General features: G+C 44.5%; 1 protein-coding gene across 3 annotated transcripts in view; it reads left to right on the top strand.

Annotated features, from left to right (window-relative positions):
* The window catches only part of LOC115113077 (PDZ domain-containing protein 7-like), a 56,993-nt gene extending 33,557 nt beyond the window's left edge, over positions 1 to 23,436 (top strand). Inside the window, exons 9-15 of one of the 3 annotated variants that reach the window (XM_029640302.2) lie at positions 424 to 596; positions 2,653 to 2,744; positions 2,958 to 3,049; positions 5,346 to 5,414; positions 8,823 to 9,530; positions 18,128 to 18,228; positions 21,780 to 23,436. In XM_029640302.2, the coding sequence (XP_029496162.2) occupies positions 424 to 596; positions 2,653 to 2,744; positions 2,958 to 3,049; positions 5,346 to 5,414; positions 8,823 to 9,530; positions 18,128 to 18,228; positions 21,780 to 21,923 (1,379 nt within the window). In that variant the 3' untranslated portion in view covers positions 21,924 to 23,436. Of the gene's footprint in view, positions 1 to 423; positions 597 to 2,652; positions 2,745 to 2,957; positions 3,050 to 5,345; positions 5,415 to 8,822; positions 9,531 to 18,127; positions 18,229 to 21,253; positions 21,623 to 21,779 lie in introns of those variants that run through there. The other 2 variants (XR_010461671.1, XR_010461670.1) reach the window with 2 other exon arrangements.
* Positions 23,437 to 23,689: the final 253 nt, after the last annotated feature.

The following is a 23,689-nucleotide window of genomic DNA, read 5'->3' as shown; positions in this document are numbered from 1 at the left end:
GCCCATATCCCTGTTCAACACTGACCATAGACACGACCCTAACCCTAGCTTCATGCCCACATCCCGGTTTAACCCTAACCATAGCCTCAACCCTAACTCTCAACCACAACCCTAACACTAACCTCACTGTGCAACCCAAGGTTTGATACCAGCATAAACAGAAACCCTCTTTAACCTAACCCCACTGGCTATTATACCTCACCCTTACCTCTACCAACTCGCTAGCGTCGCTGAACAGATGTCTCCTAATCACTCTCTAGCATTTTACTAGCATTTACTACTACTCACTCAGTAGCTCTGTAATTTTGTGGTTCAGAGAACAAGCACATTTTCTGTCGCTGTGTTATTTGACCAATGTCAACGTTCATTGTGTGATCATGTTGTTCTATATATTCCCGGATATCTGCCCCCCTGACTCGCTAGATAAAGAGAGGGGTCGTCCGTTCCAGCTGTTGACGTCTCCAAGGGAGACCCGTGCTGGGTTAAAGGACAGCAGCCCCCTGCTTCACCCTGAGACCCTGGGAGAAGTGGAGAACATGGCCAGGAAACTGCTCAGTCAGGACGAGGTCACTGCAGTCATGAGACACTGTAAGCGGGTGAGTCACTGAGCCAAAATGTCAGACTGAGTGAAACACTGTAAATGGGGGCTGTTCTGAGCTATAATGGCTAATGGAGACATTTTAAGAGTAAATTCTGAACCAAAATGGCAGACAGACACTCGGAGAGGGAAAATGCTGAGCTGTAATGACTGTCATAAGACAATGCAGGTAAGTGAGTTCCTGAAACAAAACAGCATATTGAGTGAGACACTGCAGAGCTACTGAGCCGGAATGGCTGTCTGAAACGGTGCAAGGGCCAATCCAGAAACAATTCCTTGCCCCTCTTCCTAGACCCTACCACTTTGATGTCCGTAGAAATGAAGGAATCAGACATACAGAAACAAAAATAACAAAGCAAGAAAATAACATTAAGTCGTCAGGACATTGAGTCATGGTCCCCTAGAGGTTCTGTCTACAGTAGTTCCCTGTTGGTGCTGGGGTCGTCCCTGAGGACGTTTTTAAGTCTTTCTTGGTACGTTGTGTCATGGCCGCCCGAGGACGTTTTGTCTTGTTCCCGGTTTGTTTTTTCAGGTCATTCTTGTAATGTTGTGTCATGGTCCTGTGGAGGCACACACACCCTAGTTTCATTACACATCACCCCTTGTTACTGTTCCCAAGCCCATCAAAGCCCTGACTGGTGAACTGTTGATCCAGTCACAGCTTGCTGTCTTTTGACAATGAAAGCTTTTAACCTACATATTTGGCACACTTGTGTATGTTTATTCATACAGTAATTGAATATTATTATTTTATATTCTGAAAACATAGCAACCATTTTCTGTGTATGTTTGGTGTGACATTGATGGGAATATTCTCCTAGCCCTCAGAAAACTAGACACAGGAGTGTTCTTGCAATGTTCCAATGAAACATGTCTAACATGTTATATTCTGAGAACAGTCAGTGAATGTTTGGTTTTAACACCAAACTTTAACACCAAAACATGCTAAATAGTTTCTTAGGAGGTTTTAATTTTAACTAACATACATAGAATGTTCCCCAACTAACGGAAAACTGGACACTCCAACATCAGGGGAACATTACAGGTAACATAATAAAAACGTTCTCTCCCTAGAATTGTTAGCTGGGATGAGCCTGTCTAGTGGATTTAAGCAACGTTCGCATGCTTTCTGGCAGCCTTCATGGCAGGGATCAGTTATCTTTGCCTCTGGCGCACAGCTTGGTTCCTCTCAATTTCAGACATACAGTACCTACCACTTTCGGAGCAGCTAACAGTGAACAGACTGTACCCATAGTACTGTAGACTGATGAGTTTCATGTAAAGTATGGTTTCCTGTGTGTGTCTGAATGTCTGACAATGATCGGTGTGTCCGCCAGCGTCTCAGACAAAAGACAGATTTTCCCCGTCATTTATAGATGTAGGATCTTAATTTGAGCCAGTTTGCGACAGCAGAAAAAGAATCCTGCAGCAACAGGAAATGTGGATTATTATGTGGATTATAATTAATGGCCATTTTTGTAGGGGTTGATACGTACATTTTTCGTTAGGGCAAATCAAGTCTGAAACTCAAATACACTACAAGTTGAATTTCCTATCTGCAACAAAATAGTGATGAAATTAAGACCCAACATCTGTATAACAAGGGTCAAATATCGGCCATCATCTGATCTCGCTCTCCCAGTCTAGTGATATTTTTTGATATTAGACAAAAGGGTTAGCGATATGTGTCTGATAGTGTATGTACAGTATGTTTTTAAATAAACCTCTCCTCTCTTTCTCTCTCTCTCCCTCTATCCGTCACACTCACTCGCTCTACTCCTCACACCAAAATGGTCAACTCCTCAGTTTTTCCTTCAGAACTCTGCATAAGCTATCAGGGTGGCATCATCTGTACCTTGTCTCAAATCCACACACGTGCATAGCGGGTAGAGGGAAGGGAATAGAGGCTTGACCTAGGGGTACATTTTTTAAGATGAATACTGTGAATCTTCTCTCACCTGTCCAGTTGTTTCAGATGTAGGAAAGGAAAACAACATTATTTATTATAGACTATTAAGATGAACCCTCTCTCTTTCTCTCTCTATCTGTATCAGTTCATGTTGGAGTGTGTGGTGGAGGATCTAGTACACCCTCTACTGGCCATACTGGACCGACCTGAGAAACTACTACTGATACGAGAGATCAGGTGTGTGTGTGTGCGCGCGCGTATGTCCGTCCGTCCATGCGTGTGTTTACATGTGGGATGTTTGTGTGTGTGTGTGTGTGTGTGTGTGCTATATGCTAGTGTGGTTAATGTACTCCATGGTGTGTCACTACTACTGATACGACAAAGCAGGTGTGTGTGTGTGTGTCTGCATGTGTAGTTCCTCTCACCAAGCCTCTCTCTGTGTCTTTCCAGGATGCTGATCCCTCCTACAGAGCTGGGCCGTTTTGACAGTATTGTCATGCCCTTTGAACTGGAGGCCTACGACATACTGAAGAGCCGCTCATGTAAGAACATCAAAAATATCCGGGGCGGCAGTCTGTTTCTGCTCTAGTGCTAACTCCTTATAGAAGAGGCAGGTGGCAGCGGGAGGAGGTAGGGAACTGGTCTGTCTGCCCAATATAAAGGATCAAAACTGGCAGAGGAACAAAGAAAATTCCAACAATTGTTTACAGACAAATTACGTATAATTAACTTTATCACAATTCCAGTGGGTCAGAAGTTTACATACACTAAGTTGGGTGTGCCTTTAAACAGCTTGGAAAATTCCAGAAAATCATGCCATGGCTTTAGAAGCTACTAATAGGCTAATTGAGTCAAAATTGGAGTCAATTGGAGGTGTACGTGTGGATGTATTTCAAGGCCTACCTTCAAACTCAGTGCCTCTTTGCTTGACTTCATGGGAAAATCAAAAGAAATCAGCTAAGACCTCCTAAAAAAACATTGTAGGCCTCCACAAGTCTGGTTCATCCTTGGGAGCAATTTCCAAACGCCTGAAGGTACCATGTTAATCTGTACAAACAATAGTACGCAAGTATAAACACCATGGGACCACGCAGCCGTCATACCACTCAGGAAGGAGACACGTTCTGTCTAATAGAGATGAACGTACTTTGGTGCAAAAAGTGCAAATCAATCCCAGAACAACAGCAAAGGACCTTGTGAAGATGCTGGATGCTGAAAACGAGTCCTATATCAACATAACCTGAAAGGCCGCTCAGCAAGGAAGAAGCCACTGCTCCAAAACTGCCATAAAAAAGACAGGCAACGGTTTGCAACTGCACATGTGGACAAATATCATACTTTTTGGAGAAATGTCCTCTGGTCTGATGAAACAAAAATAGAACTGTTTGGCCATAATGACCATTGTTATGTTTGGAGGAAAAGGGGGAGGCTTGCAAGCCGAAGAACACCATCCCAACCGTGAAGCATGGGGGTGGCAGCATCATGTTGTGGGGGTGCTTTGCTGCAGGAGGGACTGGTGCACTTCACAAAATAGATGGCATCATGAGGGTGGAAATTATGTGGATATATTGAAGCAACATCTCAAGACATCAGTCAGGAAGTTAAAGCTTGGTCGCAAATGGGTCTTCCAAATGGACAATGGCCCCAAGCATACTCCCAAAGCTGTTGAAAAATGGCTCAAGGACAACAAAGTCAAGGTATCGGAGTGGCCATCACAAAGCCCTGACCTCAATCACATAGAACATTTTTTAATTATTTTTTATGAAAAAGCATGTGTGAGCAAGGAGCCTACAAACCTGACTCAGTTGCACCAGCTTCTGTCAGGAGGAATGGGCCAAAATTCACCCAACTTATTGTGGGAAGCTTGTGGAAGGCTACCCGAAACGTTTGACCCAAGTTAACCAATTTAAAGGCAATGCTACCAAATACTAATTGAGTGTATGTAAACTTCTGACCCACTAGGAATGTGATGCCACCAACAAAATGTTGAATATTTGGGGCATGCAACCATCGCAGCTCTGCAGATTTTGTTGTGAGGATACAAAATCAATATACCATTTGTTCTGGTATTGCCCTCAGGTAGCCTGTTTCTGGTCTCCGGTTCAGGAATGGCTAAAAAAGCACAACATTATTCTAAAATTGACCCTAGAAATAGCATTGTTGAGAGATCTGGAGAGACTTGGTCAGTCAATTGCTAATATACTAATACTCTTAATAACCTGTGGATTCTATTCGATTAGATACATTCAAATTGTACTGTATGTTAAACATCACAGCATAGTTGAAAGATATATGGCTCGTAGAAATCAGAAGAGGGTGGCCAGCAGAGATAGTTGGGAGGGGCAGAGAGAAGCTGAGGGTTGGGATGTGGAACTGGAGACAGGTGGGGGTGGAGTTTCTGACGGTCAAAGATAAATGTCAAAATAAACCCCCCCCAAGAAATATGTTTTGAATGACTGTTATATCCCATGCCTGTTTGCCTCAGGCTGAGGTACAAGCAGGTGCTTGTACGTGTGGTGTGTACACATGCATTCAAACGCAATCATGTGCACACACTCGGACACATACAAATATGTAAATAGCGGCACACATGCACTCAAACACATACAGTCGGCCTTGCTGTTTTGATTTTTGTTGTCCTTGATGTCTTTTGTTTGTTTGCATTGTTGTTTTCCTTAGTTGTTGTCTTTTGTTCATTTTGTTGGTGCATTGGTGGACAGTGGCATGGTGGTGGGAAGGGGTTGGGGGGGAGTGGAGGGAGAGTTTTGTTGGGGGGGGGGGTAATGTTTTGTATTCTAGTATTGTATGTTTATATCTTTGTTGTGTTCTCGTCCTCAGTGAGGTCTCCTGTCCTGCGCTCTCCTCGCAGTGGAATCCCTCGACGACACCTCATCACCCCCATACCAGGTTTCTCTCTCTGTGTGTGTGTGTGTGTGTGTGTGTGTGTGTGTGTGTGTGTGTGTAATGCCCCCTCATTCCCCCATCCCTCCCTCTCTCTCTCTCTCTCTCTCTCTCTCTCTCTCTCTCTCTCTCTCTCTCTCTCTCTCTCTCTCTCTCTCTCTCTCTTTCTCTAACCGCTCTCCTCTGCCTGATCCCAATAGGATATTATATAACCAGAGAACTTATCCTCCTCCTCCTCATCTCTTCCTGTCTCTTCTCCTTATTCTCTTTTCATATCTCCTCTTGCCTCCCTCTTTTTCCAGTACATCTCATATCCTGTCTGACTGAAACACCTGCTCAATATCCAATATCCATTTCATACACATGCAGCACACACACAGGGACGGCCCTAGAGATTTGGTGGTCCTTAAACAAAATGTTGTTGGGGGGCCCCCCACCTTGAGGTCAAAACCTTTTAGTGGCCCCCGTCTTGACGGCAGAAAGAAAAAAAGGTATGTTTTAGAGTTCATTTCCAGTAATTCAACACATTTTGCAATGAGGTGCAGAGAAAATGTTGCAGTTTCAAAGAAAGTTTGCTGCAAATTTACACATTTTGCCATGGGTCTGTGGGATAAATTCGCTACATGACAGATCATTTCCTGCAATGCTACACATTTTGGCAAGGGCCGGAAAGAATATTTAGATATATTCTAACAAATTTATTGAAATTCTACACATTTTGCCATAACCTATGTCATGTTAATATGATATTTGCGTGAGAGTGACTACCAAAATCAATGGGGGACCCCTGGAGGTCAAGGCCCCTGGGCATGTGCACTTCGAGCCTGGTTGATAACTCCATGATTACTACAAGTTTATATAGCTAGCTAAACTAACTGACTAAAAATATTAGCTGACATGCATGGGTTAATTGAGCTAATTGAGTGACTGCCAGTGACTGACATAACAAAAGAAAAATGGCTGATGTACAACAACATTTTGAAATTGCACATGGTGTATTCTACTACTTTAACTTTTTAACAGTAAGACCCCGACTGAGCTCTTGAGACCCCGGGGTCTAAGCAACCGCTTATGTCGCTTAGGCCCAGCCCCGGCACACAAACACACACACACACACACACACACACACACACACACACACACACACACACACACACACACACACACACACACACACACACACACACACACACACACACACACACACACACACACACACACAGGCCTGTGTCAGATGACTTCAGTAGGAAGGCTTGTATTACGTCTCTGTGAGAAACACAAAAGCCAGAGAGGAGCAGTGCTAAGTCATAGACATGCGTGGGCTGACTGCATGGAGCCTTTGAAGCCTTTCTCAAACTAGACCAATTCAAGAGTCAGACACAGTGCATGTGTGTGTGCATACCTTAAAAGCTTCTCAAACTCTCTCTCCATTCAAGCGTAAAAAACGCAGAGGGAAGGCATTTTCTACCGCCGCCACAGAAGTAAATGACCCCGGCCATCTAGCGCTCAGAGGTGAGGGGTTAAGGGGTTGAAAGGTCAGCTCTCCACCAGGGTGGAAGAAAACGGACATGTCAAACACAGCCAGTGTGTTCTGACAGGTCAGGGTGATGACCTCCGATAGAGATATGCAGATTGGGCCCTTTGGTGAATGGACTCCATTTTGTAAACTCCCACACAGTGTCACTGCCAAACAGACGGTTGACCAGTGCTAGGAAGGTTTAGAACTATAGTACAATACAGTGGGTCTTCTGGGGTTAAAGGGAATGAGTGAGTGTCTGTGTGTGTGTGTGTTAATACGTGTGTGATAACATGTACAGTGGGGCAAAAAAGTATTTAGTCAGCCACCAATTATGCAAGTTCTCCCACTTAAAAAGATGAGAGAGGCCTGTAATTTTCATCATAGGTACACTTCAACTATCACAGACAAAATGAGAAAAAAAATCCAGAAAATCACATTGTAGGATTTTTAATGCATTTATTTGCAAATTATGGTGGAAAATAAGTATTTGGTCAATAACAAAAGTTTATCTCAATACTTTGTTATATACCCTTTGTTGGCAATGACAGAGGTCAAACATTTTCTGTAAGTCTTCACAAGGTGAATAATTAATTCATCCATGCAGATCTCCTCTAGAACAGTGATGTTTTGGGGCTGTTGCTGGGCAACACAGACTTTCAACTCCTTCCAAAGATTTTCTATGGGGTTGAGATCTGGAGACTGGCTATGCCACTCCAGGACCTTGAAATGCTTCTTACGAAGCCACTCCTTCGTTGCCCGGGCGGTGTGTTTGGGATCATTGTCATGCTGAAAGACCCAGCCACGATTCATCTTCAATGCCCTTGCTGATGGAAGGAGGTTTTCACTCAAAATCTCACAATACATGGCCCCAATCATTCTTTCCTTTAAACGGATCAGTCGTCCTGGTCCCTTTGCAGAAAAACAGCCCCAAAGCATGATGTTTCCACCCCCATGCTTCACAGTAGGTATAGTGTTCTTTGGATGCAGCTCAGCATTCTTTGTCCTCCAAACACGACGAGTTGAGTTTTTACCAAAAAGTTATATTTTGGTTTCATCTGACCATATGACATTCTCCCAATCTTCTTCTGGATCATCCAAATGCTCTCTAGCAAACTTCAGACGGGCTTGGACATGTACTGGCTTAAGCAGGCGGGACACGTCTGGCACTGCAGGATTTGAGTCCCTGGCGGCGTAATGTGTTACTGATGGTAGGCTTTGTTACTTTGGTCCCAGCTCTCTGCAGGTCATTCACTAGGTCCCCCCGTGTGGTTCTGGGATTTTTGCTCACCGTTCTTGTGATCATTTTGACCCCACGGTGTGAGATGTTACGTGGAGCCCCAGATCGAGGGAGATTATCAGTGGTCTTGTATGTCTTCCATTTCCTAATAATTGCTCCCACAGTTGATTTATTCAAACCAAGCTGCTTACCTATTGCAGATCCAGTCTTCCCAGCCTGGTGCAGGTCTACAATTTTGTTTCTGGTGTCCTTTGACAGCTCTTTGGTCTTGGCCATAGTGGAGTTTGGAGTGTGACTGTTTCATGTTGTGGACAGGTGTCTTTTATACTGATAACAAGTTCAAACAGGTGCCATTAATACAGGTAACGAGTGGAGGACAGAGGAGCCTCTTAAAGAAGAAGTTACAGGTCTGTGAGAGCCAGAAATCTTGCTTGTTTGTAGGTGACCGAATACTTATTTTCCACCATAATTTGCAAATAAATTCATAAAAAATCCTGCAATGTGATTTTATGGATTTTTTTTTCTAATTTTGTCTGTCATAGTTGAAGTGTACCTATGATGAAAATTACAGGCCTCTCTCATCTTTTTAAGTGGGAGAACTTGCACAATTGGTGGCTGACTAAATACTTTTTTGCCCCACTGTATATCTCCTCTCCAGACTACCATGGTGGTTTCCAGCTTCAGCCAGCCAAGGACTTGGGGAGAGACCGTCAGCTGATGGAAGACCTAGAGAGACTACGTGTGTCTGGCCTCCAGGATGGTCTCCTGCCCCCTTCCCGCGCTTTCACCCCCCTCTTGGATGTCCCCATGGACAGCTACACCCACCACACCCCACGCTCACGCTCTCCGAGCCCCTCACCCCCCAACTGGCTCCTCACAGAATCCCCACACACTACCAGACGCCAACCCCAAACCAGCCACTCTCCAAATAGGGGAGACAATGGTTTGTCCTGGCCCCGGCACTATGATGAGACCTCATTGCTGTCGGAAGATACCACTCCGGAGCGGGGGCGGTCGCCGGTGAGGAACAAACATAATGGAAGGGTCAGGAGGGACCAATGGGAGGGCGGCCCTGAGAGGAAGCGAGGGATGGCCGAGGGGTACATGGAGGTGAGAGTACACTTACCCCCCAGGAACATTCAACCCACCCAGGCTCAGGTGCTTGAGCCTCCCCCACCCCCACAGGACCGAAGCCCCTCGACAGGGAGGGAGAGGGTGGGACAAGGCCAGAGAGGGAAGGTGAAGCAAGTGAACAGACTTTCGCCAGGACGGTCGCAGAATGGTCACCATGGAAATGCAACACCTGTAGCCATTCAGGAGTATGAGATCACCACGGTGACCATCTCCAAAACAAAACAGTCTCTGGGTGAGTAGGCCTATTTGAGAGTCACCAACTAATCTGCAGCCTGCTAGTACTCTACCTTACCAGTAGAGATCAGTGTTATTACATAACAATGGCCCTGTATAAAATAAACCCCTTCTAAGGCTGTATACAAAGTGTAACACATCTGATTCAACTGTCTTTTTTTGTTGTTCTATTTTTACATATATTTTTATTGGATATCCCCCCCAGCTCTACCGTCAACAAATGCAATAAATTCAATAAATATGGCACTTTACATAACAAAAGCAGTTCATACGTTCTCATAAATCAAATCAAATCAAATTTTATTTGTCACATACACATGGTTAGCAGATGTTAATGCGAGTGTAGCGAAATGCTTGTGCTTCTAGTTCCGACAATGCAGTGATAACCAACAAGTAATCTAACTAACAATTCTAAAACTACTGTCTTATACACAGTGTAAGGGGATAAAGAATATGTACATAAGGATATATGAGTGAGTGATGGTACAGAGCAGCATACAGTAGATGGTATCGAGTACAGTATATACATATGAGATGAGTATGTAGACAAAGTAAACAAAGTGGCATAGTTAAAGTGGCTAGTGATACATGTATTACATAAGGATGCAGTCGATGATGTAGAGTACAGTATATACGTATGCATATGAGATGAATAATGTAGGGTAAGTAACATTATATAAGGTTGCATTGTTTAAAGTGGCTAGTGATATATTTACATCATTTCCCATCAATTCCCATTATTAAAGTGGCTGGAGTTGGGTCAGTGTCAATGACAGTGTGTTGGCAGCAGCCACTCAATGGTGGCTGTTTAACAGTCTGATAGCCTTGAGATAGAAGCTGTTTTTCAGTCTCTCAGTCCCAGCTTTGATGCACCTGTACTGACCTCGCCTTCTGGATGATAGCGGGGTGAACAGGCAGTGGTTCGGGTGGTTGATGTCCTTGATGATCTTTATGGCCTTCCTGTAACATCGGGTGGTGTAGGTGTCCTGGAGGGCAGGTAGTTTGCCCCGGGTGATGCGTTGTGCAGACCTCACTACCCTCTGGAGAGCCTTACGGTTGAGGGCGGAGCAGTTGCCGTACCAGGCGGTGATACAGCCTGCCAGGATGCTCTCGATTGTGCATCTGTAGAAGTTTGTGAGTGCTTTTGGTGACAAGCCGAATTTCTTCAGCCTCCTGAGGTTGAAGAGGCGCTGCTGCGCCTTCTTCGCGACGCTGTCAGTGTGAGTGGACCAATTCAGTTTGTCTGTGATGTGTATGCCGAGGAACTTAAAACTTGCTACCCTCTCCACTACTGTTCCATCGATGTGGATAGGGGTGTTCCCTCTGCTGTTTCCTGAAGTCCACAATCATCTCCTTAGTTTTGTTGACGTTGAGTGTGAGGTTATTTTCCTGACACCACACTCCGAGGGCCCTCACCTCCTCCCTGTAGGCCGTCTCGTCGTTGTTGGTAATCAAGCCTACCACTGTTGTGTCGTCCGCAAACTTGATGATTGAGTTGGAGGCGTGCGTGGCCACGCAGTCGTGGGTGAACAGGGAGTACAGGAGAGGGCTCAGAACGCACCCTGTGGGGCCCCGTGTTGAGGATCAGCGGGGAGGAGATGTTGTTGCCTACCCTCACCACCTGGGGCGGCCCGTCAGGAAGTCCAGTACCCAGTTGCACAGGGCGGGGTCGAGACCCAGGGTCTCGAGCTTGATGACTAGCTTGGAGGGTACTATGGTGTTGAATGCCGAGCTGTAGTCGATGAACAGCATTCTCACATAGGTATTCCTCTTGTCCAGGTGGGTTAGGGCAGTGTGCAGTGTGGTTGAGATTGCATCGTCTGTGGACCTATTTGGGCGGTAAGCAAATTGGAGTGGGTCTAGGGTGTCAGGTAGGGTGGAGGTGATATGGTCCTTGACTAGTCTCTCAAAGCACTTCATGATGACGGAAGTGAGTGCTACGGGGCTGTAGTCGTTTAGCTCAGTTACCTTAGCTTTCTTGGGAACAGGAACAATGGTGGCCCTCTTGAAGCATGTGGGAACAGCAGACTGGTGTAGGGATTGATTGAATATGTCCGTAAACACACCGGCCAGCTGGTCTGCGCATGCTCTGAGGGCGCGGCTGGGGATGCCGTCTGGGCCTGCAGCCTTGCGAGGGTTAACACGTTTAAATGTCTTACTCACCTCGGCTGCAGTGAAGGAGAGACCGCATGTTTTCGTTGCAGGCCTCGTTGCAGGCCGTGTCAGTGGCACTGTATTGTCCTCAAAGCGGGTAAAAAAGTTATTTAGTCTGCCTGGGAGCAAGACATCCTGGTCCGTGACTGGGCTGGGTTTCTTCTTGTAGTCCGTGATTGACTGTAGACCCTGCCACATGCCTCTTGTGTCTGAGCCGTTGAATTGAGATTCTACTTTGTCTCTGTACTGACGCTTAGCTTGTTTAATAGCCTTGCGGAGGGAATAGCTGCACTGTTTGTATTCGGTCATGTTGCCAGACACCTTGCCCTGATTAAAAGCAGTGGTTCGCGCTTTCAGTTTCACGCGAATGCTGCCATCAATCCACGGTTTCTGGTTAGGGAATGTTTTTATCGTTGCTATGGGAACGACATCTTCAACGCACGTTCTAATGAACTCGCACACCGAATCAGCGTATTCGTCAATATTTTTATCTGACGCAATACGAAACATGTCCCAGTCCACGTGATGGAAGCAGTCTTGGAGTGTGGAGTCAGCTTGGTCTGACCAGCGTTGGACAGACCTCAGCGTGGGAGCCTCTTGTTTTAGTTTCTGCCTGTAGGCAGGGATCAGCAAAATGGAGTCGTGGTCAGCTTTTCCGAAAGGGGGGCGGGGCAGGGCCTTATATGCGTCGCGGAAGTTAGAGTAACAATGATCCAAGGTTTTACCACCCCTGGTTGCGCAATCGATATGCTGATAAAATTTAGGAAGTCTTGTTTTCAGATTAGCTTTGTTAAAATCCCCAGCTACAATGAATGCAGCCTCCGGATAAATGGTTTCCAGTTTGCAAAGAGTTAAATAAAGTTCGTTCAGAGCCATCGATGTGTCTGCTTGGGGGGGATATATACGGCTGTGATTATAATCGAAGAGAATTCTCTTGGAAGATAATGCGGTCTACATTTGATTGTGAGGAATTCTAAATCAGTTGAACAGAAGGATTTGAGTTCCTGTATGTTTCCTTCATCACACCATGTCTCGTTAGTCATGAGGCATACGCCCCCGCCGCTCTTCTTACCAGAAAGATGTTTGTTTCTGTCGGCGCGATGCGTGGAGAAACCCGTTCGGATAGCGTCTTCCCAGTAGCCATGTTTCCGTGAAGCAGAGAACATTGCAGTCTCTGATGTCCCTCTGGAATGCTACCCTTGCTCGGATTTCATCAACCTTGTTGTCAAGAGACTGGACATTGGCAAGAAGAATGCTGGGGAGTGGTGCGCGATGTGCCCTTGTCCGGAGTCTGACCAGAAGACCGCTACGTTTCCCTCTTTTTCGGAGTCGTTTTCTTGGGTCGCTGCATGCGATCCATTCCGTTGTCCTGTTTGTAAGGCAGAACACAGGATCCGCGTCGCGGAAAACATATTCTTGGTCGTACTGATGGTGAGTTGACGCTGATCTTATATTCAGTAGTTCTTCTCGACTGTATGTAATGAAACCTAAGATGACCTGGGGTACTAATGTAAGAAATAACACGTAAAAAAACAAAAAACTGCATAGTTTCCTAGGAACGCGAAGCGAGGCGGCCATCTCTGTCGGCGCCGGAAGTTACTCATAGATCACTCATAGATCATCATATAGTGTTAAAATCCTAGAATATTGGAAGGGAAGGTGCACATTTTCTAAGATTGACATAAATGCTCAAGCATATACTCACACATACTGTACATGTACATACACTGCCTTCAGAAAGTATTCATACACCTTGACTTATACCACATTTTGATGTTACAGTCTGAATAAAACATGTCATTTTTTTTCTCATCAATCTACACACAATACCCCATAATGACAAAGCAGAAACAGGTTTTAAGACATTCTTGCAAATGTATTACAAATAAAAAACAGAAATACTTTAACATAAGTATTCAGACCCTTTGCTATGAGACTCGACATTGAGCTCAGGTGCATCCTGTTTCCATTGATCATCCTTGAGATGTTTCTACAACTCAATTGGAGTCCACCTGCGGTAAATTCAATTGATTGGATATGATTTGGAAAGGTACACACCTTTCTATATAAGGTCCCACAGTTGACAGTGCATGTCAGAGCAAAAACCAAGCCATGATGTCGACTGAATTGTTCATAGAGCTCCAAGACAGGATGGTGTCGAGGCACAGATCTGGGTAACGGTACCAACACATTTCTGCAGCATTGAAGGTCCCCAAGAAAACAATGGAGTCCAGACCATGAGGGACAAGATTCTCCGGTCTGATGAAACCAAGATTGAACTCTTTGGCCTGAATGCCAAGCATCACGTCTGAAGGAAACCCGGCACCATCACTACAGTGAAGCATGGTGGTGGCAGCATCATGCTGTGGGGATGTTCTTCTGCAACAGGGACTGGGAGACTAGTCAGGATCAAGGGAAAGATGAACGGAGCAAAGTACAGAGAGATCCTTGATGAAAACCTGCTCCAGAGAGCTCAGGACCTCTGACTGGGGCAAAGGTTCACCTTCCAACAGGATAATGACCCTAAGCACACAGCCAAGACAACGCAGGAGTGGCTTTGGGACAAGTCTCAATGTCCTTTTGTGGCCCACCCAGAGCCTGGACTTGAACCTGATCGAACATCTCTGGAGTGACCTGAAAATAGAGGTGCAGCAACACTCCCCATCCAACCTGACAGCTTGAGAGGATCTGCAGAGAAGAATGGGAGAAACTCCCAAAATACAGGTGTGCCAAGCTTGTAGCTGTCACGCTCTGACCTTAGATATCTCTATTTTCTTTATATTTTGGTTAGGTCAGGGTGTGACGAGGGTGGGTATGTTAGTTTTTGTATTGTCTAGGGTTTTTGTATGTCTAAGGGTTTTGCAGGTCTAGGTATTTGTATGTCTATGGTGGCCTGATATGGTTCCCAATCAGAGGCTGCTGTTTATAGTCGTCTCTGATTTGGGATCATATTTAGGTAGCCATTTTCCCTTTTGTGTTCATGGGTTCTTGTCTACGTGTAGTTGCCTGTCAGCGCTCATTTTGTATAGCTTCACGTTTCGTTTTGTTATTTTGGTTAGTTTGTTCAGTGTTCATTCTTAAAATAATAAAGAATGTACGCATACCACACTGCGCCTTGGTCCGATTCATATGACGAACGTGAAAGTAGCGCCATACCCAAGAAGATTTGAGGCTGTAATTGCTGCCAAAGGTACTTCAAATTGTCAATCGGTTTTTGCTTTGTCATTATTGGGTATTGTGTGTAGATTGATAAGAAACTATTTAAACAATTTTAGAATAAGGCTATAATGTAACAAAATGTGAAAAAAGTAAAGGGGTCTGAATACTTTCAGAATGCACTGTAAGTATTCACACCGCTGAGTCAATAGATGTTATAATAACCTTTTGGCAGCGATTACAGCTGTGAGTCTTTCTTGGTCTCTAAGAACTTTGCACACCTGGATTGTACAATATTGGCACATTATTATTTTCCAAATTCTTCAAGCTCCATCAGTTGGAATGTTAGCCATTTTCAAGGCTTTCTATTGATTTTCAAGCTGATTTAATTCAAAATTGTAACTAGGCCACTCATGAGCTTTCAATGTTGTCTTGGTAAGCAACTCCAGTGTATATTTGATATTGTCTTTTAGATTATTGTCCTGTTGAATGGTGTATTTGTCTCTCAGTATCTGCTGAAAAGCAGGCTGAATCAGGTTTTCATCTAGGATTCTGCCTTTGCTTAGTGCTATTCTGTGTATTTTCATCCTGAAAACTCCCTAGTCCTTGCCGATGACAAGCATGCACATAACACGATGCAGCCACCACCATGCTTGAAAATATGAAGAGTGGTACAATTCTTAGTGATGTATTGTTGACCCCAAACATAACTCTTTGTATTCAGGACACATTTCTTTGCAGTATTAGTTTAGTGCCTTATTGCAAACAGGATGCATGTTGTGAAATATTGTTATTTTGTACAGGCTTCCTTCTTTTCACTCTGTGATTTACGTTAGTATGGTGGAGTAACTACAATGTTATTGGTCCATCTTAGCCTACAATTTCCACGCCGCTGCGGAAATCTAATTAACATAATACAAAATTCCCCATCAAAGTCTGTCTGTTTAAGCTAGAAATATCTTTCCACCACTAGAAATATCAATCCACCACAACCGCCGATATTTCCCTTCTGCAACTGCAGTGAACAGTGGCAGAGCTACAGCGGTGTTTGTCAGACCATGAGACGTCCCGAAAATCAGTCTTCTCCCAAAAACGTTGGTTTGACAAGTCTTGTCTGAAGTCAGTACAGCCTCTTCTGCCAACTTCTGTCTACAGCTTCCGAACGGTTTGGGCTACTCACTAACATGACCCCTCTGTGGAAACCTGAGACTCTCCGTTTTGCTCTAGGACTGAAGGTCTCCGGTACCAGTTTAAAAAAATGAATGGAAGTATACATGGAGATAGTTTAGTGTCAAAAATAAAGGGATAAATACACGTTAAAAAAATATATTTCTTATATCTCTCAGATTTTCTCATAAACTCAACAAAAAAAGAAACGTCCCTTTTTCAGGACCCCGTCTTTCAAAGATAATAAGTAAAAATCTAAATAACTTCACAGATCTTCATTGTAAAGGGTTTAAACCCTGTTTCCCATGCTCGTTCAATGAACCATATAGAATTAATGAACATGCACCTGTGGAATGGTCGTTAAGACACTAATAGCTTACAGACGGGAGGCAATTAAGGTCACAATTCTGAAAACTTAAGACACCAAAGAGGCCTTTCTATTGACTCTGAAAAACACCAAAAGAAAGATGCCCAGGGTCCCTGCTCATCTGCATGAACGTGCCTTAGGCATGCTGCAAGGAGGCATGAGGACTGCAGATGTGGCCAGGGCAATAAATGGCAATGTCCGTACTGTGAGACAGCGCTGCAGGGAGACAGGACGGACAGCTGATCATCCTCGCAGAGGCAGACCATGTGTAACAACACCTGCACAGGATCGGTACATCTGAACATCACACCTGCGGGACAGGTACAGGATGGCAACAACAACTGCCTGACTTACACCAGGAACGCACAATCCCTCCATCAGTGCTCAGACTGTTCCGCAATAGGCTGAGAGAGGCTGGACTGAGAGCTTGTAGGCCTGTTGTAAGGCAGGTCCTCACCAGACATCACCGGAAACAACGTCGCCTATGGGCACAAACCCACCGTTGCTGGACCAGACAGGACTGGAAAAAAGTGCTCTTCACTGATGAGTCGCGGTTTCGTCTTACCAGGGGTGAAGGTTGGATTTGCATTTATCGTCGAAGGAATGAGCGTTACGCCGAGGCCTGTGCTCTGGAGCGGGATCGATTTAGAGGTGGAGGGTCCGTCATGGTCTTGGGCGGTGTGTCACAGCATCATCGGACTGATCTTCTTGTCATTGCAGGCAATCTCAACGCTGTGCGTTACAGGGAAGACATCCTCCTCCCTCATGTGGTACCCTTCCTGCAGGCTCATCCTGACATGACCCTCCAGCATGACAATGCCACCAGCCATATTGCTCGTTCTGTGTGTGATTTCCTGCAAGACAGGAATGTCAGTGTTTTGCCATGTTCTGCGAAGAGCCTGGATCTCAATCCCATTGAGCACGTCTGGGGCCTGTTGGATCGGAGGGTGAGGGCTAGGGCCATTCCCCCCAGAAATGTCCGGGAACTTGCAGGTGCCTTGGTGGAAGAGTGGGGTAACATCTCACAGCAAGAACGGGCAAATCTTGTGCAGTCCATGAGGAGGAGATGCACTGCAGTACTTAATGTGGCCACACCAGTAATTACTGACTTACTTTTGATTTTGACGCCCCCTTTGTTCAGGGACACACTATTACATTTCTGTTAGTCATGTCTGTGGAGCTTGTTCAGTTCATGTCTCAGTTGTTGAATCTTGTTATGTTCATACAAATATTTACACATGTTAAGTTACAAATAATAAACACAGTTGACAGTGAGAGGACGTTTCTTTTTTTGCTGAGTTTATTTCACATGGTGAAACCTCTGAGCGGGTTCCTTCCTCTCCAGCAACTGAGTTAGGAAGGACGTCTGTATCGTTGTAGTGACTGAGTGTATTGGTACACCCTCCGAAGTGTAATTAATAATTTCACCATGCTCAAATGGATATTCAATGTCTGCTTACATTTTTTAAATTAATTTGTAAAAATGTCTAAAAACACAAATCTACTTTGACATTATCGGGTGTTGTGTGTAAGCCAGTGAAACCAAATCGCCATTTTAAATTCAAGCTGTAACACAACAAAATGTGAAAGACTCAAGGGTTGTAAATACTTTCTGAAGGCACTATAAATACCCCTATAAATACATAAACTAAGTCTTGACTGAAGACTAGGATTACTAGTTGATTGGCTGGAACAATAGCCTGCACCTCCACCGGCCCTTTGTGTATAAACTCTCTATCTCTGCTCTATAGGTATCAGTATCTCAGGTGGGATGGAGTCCAAGGTGCAGCCTGTGATCAAGATAGAGAAGATCTTTCCAGGAGGAGCTGCCTCTACCAGTGATGTTCTGAAGGTAAGCTTCTTTAGCAATATTAGGGCAGCTCATGTTTTAATCAGAGCTGCGCCCGATGAAACAGCGTGACGTGTTTAGCAGTTTTGGTCTGTGACATTTGTAAATGGCACTCTAGCTTGGTCTTTTGTGTGTGTGTGTGTCTGTGTGTGTGTGTGTGTGTGTTTTTTTTTTATATCTCCAGTATGACTGATGAGGTACATGGGCTGGGCCAGGTAATGTACGGGTAATATGACTCAGCCAGAGTGTATTAATAGAAGGGAAGAGATACTGAATGAAGCAGGGTGATGAGGTCAGAGGTTAGAGGTTACAGTGTGGTGAAGGGGGTAATGTCTGAGACAACCCTACTGTAGCGATCTCTAGACACTAGGTCGAAGTTTCAAAATCAGGAGTGTTTGTGGGTGTGTTGCTGCCATGAGCATATCAGGTGACAGCACTTCCCAGGTTCGATAGGGCCCTGGCTCGAGTGTCAAACACTGGGGATCTGGTGTCGGCTAAGCCTTTCAGTTTCCATGAACTTCCCCTCTGAGTCCCCCCCCCCCCCCCCTCTCTCTCTCACACACACACACATACACACACTGACATGCATGCATACAAAAACGTGTCAGAGACCTTTGTGAAGGAGAGGAAGGGGAGGACAAGGAGGGAGATAATTGTTTGGGAAAGAGAGGGAGAGAGAGATAGACCGATGTAGACGGAGCTAGACGTGGTTGGTTTGCTCTAGCCCCTTAATTCCTAGGCATAGCCTGATAGCCTGTCCCTAACTTGTGTGTATCTGCCACACACTAAGAGCAGGGGGAAGTCGGATTACTACACCAGACTGACTGTTCACACACATCCTATCCCCTTGTTCCTGTCTGATAACCGCCTATCTTTAAGCTAGCCACCAGGTCTGTATGTGTGTGTGTGTGTGTGTGTGTGTGTGTGTGTGTGTGTGTGTGTGTGTGTGTGTCACGCTTGCTATTGGCCCTGCTTGACGGTTTTGTCTAGAAGGGATAGAGCTTTTGTCAAAATTGACTTTTTGTAGCAGGTTAGGAGAACCTACGCAGCAGGTTAGGAGCATTAACATAGCAGGTTAGGATAATTATATTACCCTTTTTAAAATGGTTAGGGTTAGCTAAAATGCAAAATAAATCAACTTTTGACATCAGTTTGACAAAAGCTGTATCCCATCTAGACATGAAGTGTGTGAGTATGCATGGTTGACACAAGGTGTGTAAATGAATGTGTGTACAGTGTATATCCGTGCCATGTGCTGGTTACTGCTCTCTCTCACTATCTGTCCTTTCCATCTGGGCTATTAGCTGAGATCCCCCATTAGAATACCAGTCTGCTCAGTAAGACCGCTGCCCAGCTAAAAGGGGACGTCCTGTGGACATTCGGCGACATTCCCGTTAGGTCCCTTAAGGGTTTCGGTGCGATGCTATCCCACTGAAGAGGTTCTAAGAACGCTGCGTGATCGTTCTCTGGTAGACCTTTGTGTAGTTCCCTGTAAGTTACCAAGACGTCACTGAGGGCCATGTCAGGACCTTTTTAAGAAATTTTCCAGGACTTTTATTTAACTAGTCTTTAGGACGTTGTGTGATGGTCCGAAGGGAACGTTCTCTAGGGGACTTTTTTGTAGTTCACAGTTTGTCGCAGGGTGTTTTTAGGACGTTCTTGGAACGTTGTGTCATGGTCCCCTGAACGTCCTTGGGACGTTGTGTCATTGTCCCCTGGAGGTTTTTGCCACGTTATGGTCCCTGGTGTAACAAACCACTATAATTAAATAAATTAAATTGCATGGGGGTTTTAAGGTAAGCTCTTTATCAATGAATGCACAACCTCTAGATTTGGGGTATGCTGATCTTTCTGCTGCACCACAACGTCTGTAGAAGTTCAGAAGTACTCTACACATTCAGCCCCTATAATACATCTCTGCACTTAGCAAAAGAGTGCCATCTGCTTTATAGTTATCATTTAAACGGACATTTGTGTCATTGATTTAATTTACTTATTTCAGCAATTTGAGTTTGTGTTTTTTGTATAGTTGTCTAATGTTGGAGGGGCGTGTTATTTTGTTTTAATATTACACCTGAATTGGAATGCCGTGAACCAAGAGGTTGTGAGTTCAAATCCTAGTTGAGGACATGTTAAGTAATAATTACTGTTGGAATAAACATACACAATTGAATCATGTATTTTAACGTGTGTCAATTACAGTATGTAAGTAGAAAACAGTATGTTAAAAGCACTCTGGTTCACCAATCAGGGCCTTGATGGGCTTGGCAACAGTAGCAAGGGGTGATGTGTAATGAAAATAGCTTGCGCGTGGGGGAGGACGACGTTTCTTTGGGACCATCAGGTGATGTCCATGGGACAAACCGGGAACTAGACAAAAACATCCATTGGACCATGACACAATGTCCTAAGAATCTCCTAAAAACTTCCTTGGGGACATCTCGGGACCAACCGGGAACTAGACAAAACATTTAGGGGACCATGAAACAACGTCCTGACGACTTTAGGAGACAATTTTGTGACATTCTGGGGACATGCTATCAACTGATTATTGTTTGCAGGGTGTGTACTTAACAGTACTCTAAAAACTAGATGATTATACCATTTAACCGGTCCTAGTGTTCTAGTGTTGCTCTCTCCAGAAATATGGCCTGGAGTCTGGATAGGGATCCACTACCACCACTGCCTAGAAATGAAGAGCAATGCACATAGCTGAATAATCCACATGAATAGGTTTAAAGTATAACAATAACTAACTATTTGTAATTTCGATACTGTATTTGTAATGTCAAACCAGACTACAATAGAGAGATCTAATTCAGTAGGGAGGACCCTTTAGTGGATGATGCCTGTTGGTTAGAGAAAGAGAGAGAGAGAGAGAGAGGAAGCCTCAAAAATAACATCCATAAATGTTTACCAAAGAGGATGAATGACATTATGTTTAATATTCAAAATTACTTGTATTAATCTGCTCTTTAGTTTAATGGATCAACATTTTTTGATACTGGCATCACGGGAGGAAGGGCATGAATGTTTTGGGTCAATAAACATGATCAAATGTTTTGTTGAACAACTGTTTCATGAGGGGAGATGTTCCAGCAGGTTTGGGTAAAATAGATTATGTGTGTGATTATGTTGTAGCCATTCAGTGGGGTTGTGTTGTGAGTGTCAGCCAGGTGCATCCTCGGTGTGCACTGATGACATCACAGGAACTTCCTCTCCTCGGGGTTCTAGAACTCGGCAGTGCTCTGTTCACTTCCTGCAGGAAACAATGCAGGGGGAGGCATTAAGTGTGGTTGGTGTGTGTGTTTTCAACATAACCTTGGGCTTCATCTACTGGGATATGAGTATGGAGATTAGAGAAAAAGACGCTAAGTGGGATGCACAGTAAGCATGTGTAAGCAATGCGCAGTAAGCATGTGTAGACCTATGTGTGTGTATATCACCTCTAACCTGTATTTGTGTGTGTGTGTATGGTTTGTGTGTGTTTGTCTATGCATGCATATGTGTGTGTGTATGTGTGTGTTTCTCTCTTTGTGTGTGTATCTCTCCAGGCTGGGTATGAGCTGGTGTCGGTGGACGGTGAGTCTCTGCAGCGTGTAACCCATCTTCATGCGGTGGACGTAATTCGCCGGGCGTTCAGCAACAAGGCCAAAGACTCCATGGTGTTCATCGTCAAGGTCCCCAAGGGGCCCTAAGAACCCAAAGAGCCCTGATGACTAGCCCACTGTCAGGCTTACATAAATACTACAGGCCTGTCAAAAAGGATGCTCCGAGGTGCAGTTCACCAACCCTCTTTGTCTGGAAATGGAAATGAATGAAATGCTGGTGTTCAAACCAGAACGTTGTCAGATACAAGTATGTGGATTTACAGAAGATGAGGATTCGTCTGATGCAGATGGTTCGGAATGGAAGGGAATGGTCTACTCACAGAGGAGAGGAAGGTACCTCTTACACTGACCAATACGCTTGCTTCTCCTCTAGGGCAAAAGGGACAATGTTTCCATAGAAAACAGGAAATACTGCTAAAACAAAAATTGGTAACGTGACATGTTATGTTGTAACTGCAGTCGACATGTGGGTCTACTGCGCCTACTTTGAGTATAATAATGTGATAAATAATATTTATCAAAGATAGACTGGATTATATGTATCCCTTTTGCTATATTAATTTATATTGTTAGCTAGCGTTGTTAGGAGTCAGCAGCTATAGCAATCATATTAATATAATGTACTGTAGGTAACTTCAAGGGAAGGAAACTTTATTTTGTGGAAGCAAAAACATGCAGGCACGCACGCATGTACGCAGACTCACTCACTCACTCACTCACTCACTCACTCACTCACTCACTCAGTCACTCAGTCACTCAGTCACACTCTCACCACTCGCACGCAGGAAGTATAACCCCACCTATACGCACAGTTCCAGAGACCATTTCAGTCCACCACGGTCCTGCCAGAGAGAGAGTGATTACTGTGTCCAACGTCATGAGGTTTATAGTCCAGATTAAGCCTCTGTATTATAGTTGTGGTTTAGTGGATGTCTGGGGGATTAGTACAAATTGCAGCTCTGTTTAAAACTGTATTTCTGGCAAACAGAGTTCATGTCTCTGGAGCAGGATGCCACTTTAGATGCTTGATTACATAGGCTTGTGGACTGAGCCTGAACAGACATGTGGAGGAGATGTGGAGGAAAACCTAAATGATGTACAGGATGTGAGGACCAGTGGCTTAAACTAAGGTTGGGTTGAGAGGCAGAGGAGCTAAGACTGGGGTGAAGAGAGAGGGACTGTCTGGGTCTGGGAAGGGTGGATGAAGGGCTAATGTTAGGTCAAGGGTTAATATTAGGTTAGGTTTAGGTCCCTAACTCCCTGGAATCACCAGAGTGTACAGTGCACCACGCATAGTTCCTGACCTTTATGAGCGGCAGAGGGCCTGAGAGGTGCTTACATATGACTAGCTGTAGGGCTAGAATGTCTGGCTGGTGACAAATGCTGCTGTAAAGCTCAATGGCAGTATGGTCGGCTAAGCTTCTGTTATTTATATATATGTATATGTGTGTATATATGTATGTGTGTGTGTGTGTGTGTGTGTGTGTGTGTGTGTAATTAAGCATAATATACATGTAATAAACATATAATAAGGTACATCCAAAATGTTTTCAGAGCTATCGTATTAATTTACCACAATAAATGTTTTATTGACACTTTACACCGTCTGTCTGTGTCTCTGGATCGTGTAATATTAATGGAAGTAGCTACAGGAAGTAGTTTGGTTGTCAACTGATAAATATGAAGGGGCAAATCTTCACTTCCACTTAAGTCAGATTTTCACTAAGGCTGAGATGAATTTGTTCAATGGCGATGGCAGATTGTGAACATTTGAGGGAGTTAGGATTCACCCCAAAAAGCCTTCATCACTTCAGAATATTTCTTTCCACCCGTGCATCAGTGTAAATTCCAAC

This window comes from Oncorhynchus nerka, linkage group LG28 (genome assembly GCF_034236695.1).
Source record: "Oncorhynchus nerka isolate Pitt River linkage group LG28, Oner_Uvic_2.0, whole genome shotgun sequence".
Lineage (NCBI taxonomy): Eukaryota > Metazoa > Chordata > Actinopteri > Salmoniformes > Salmonidae > Oncorhynchus > Oncorhynchus nerka.
This window is presented reverse-complemented; position numbering and strand designations above follow the sequence as displayed.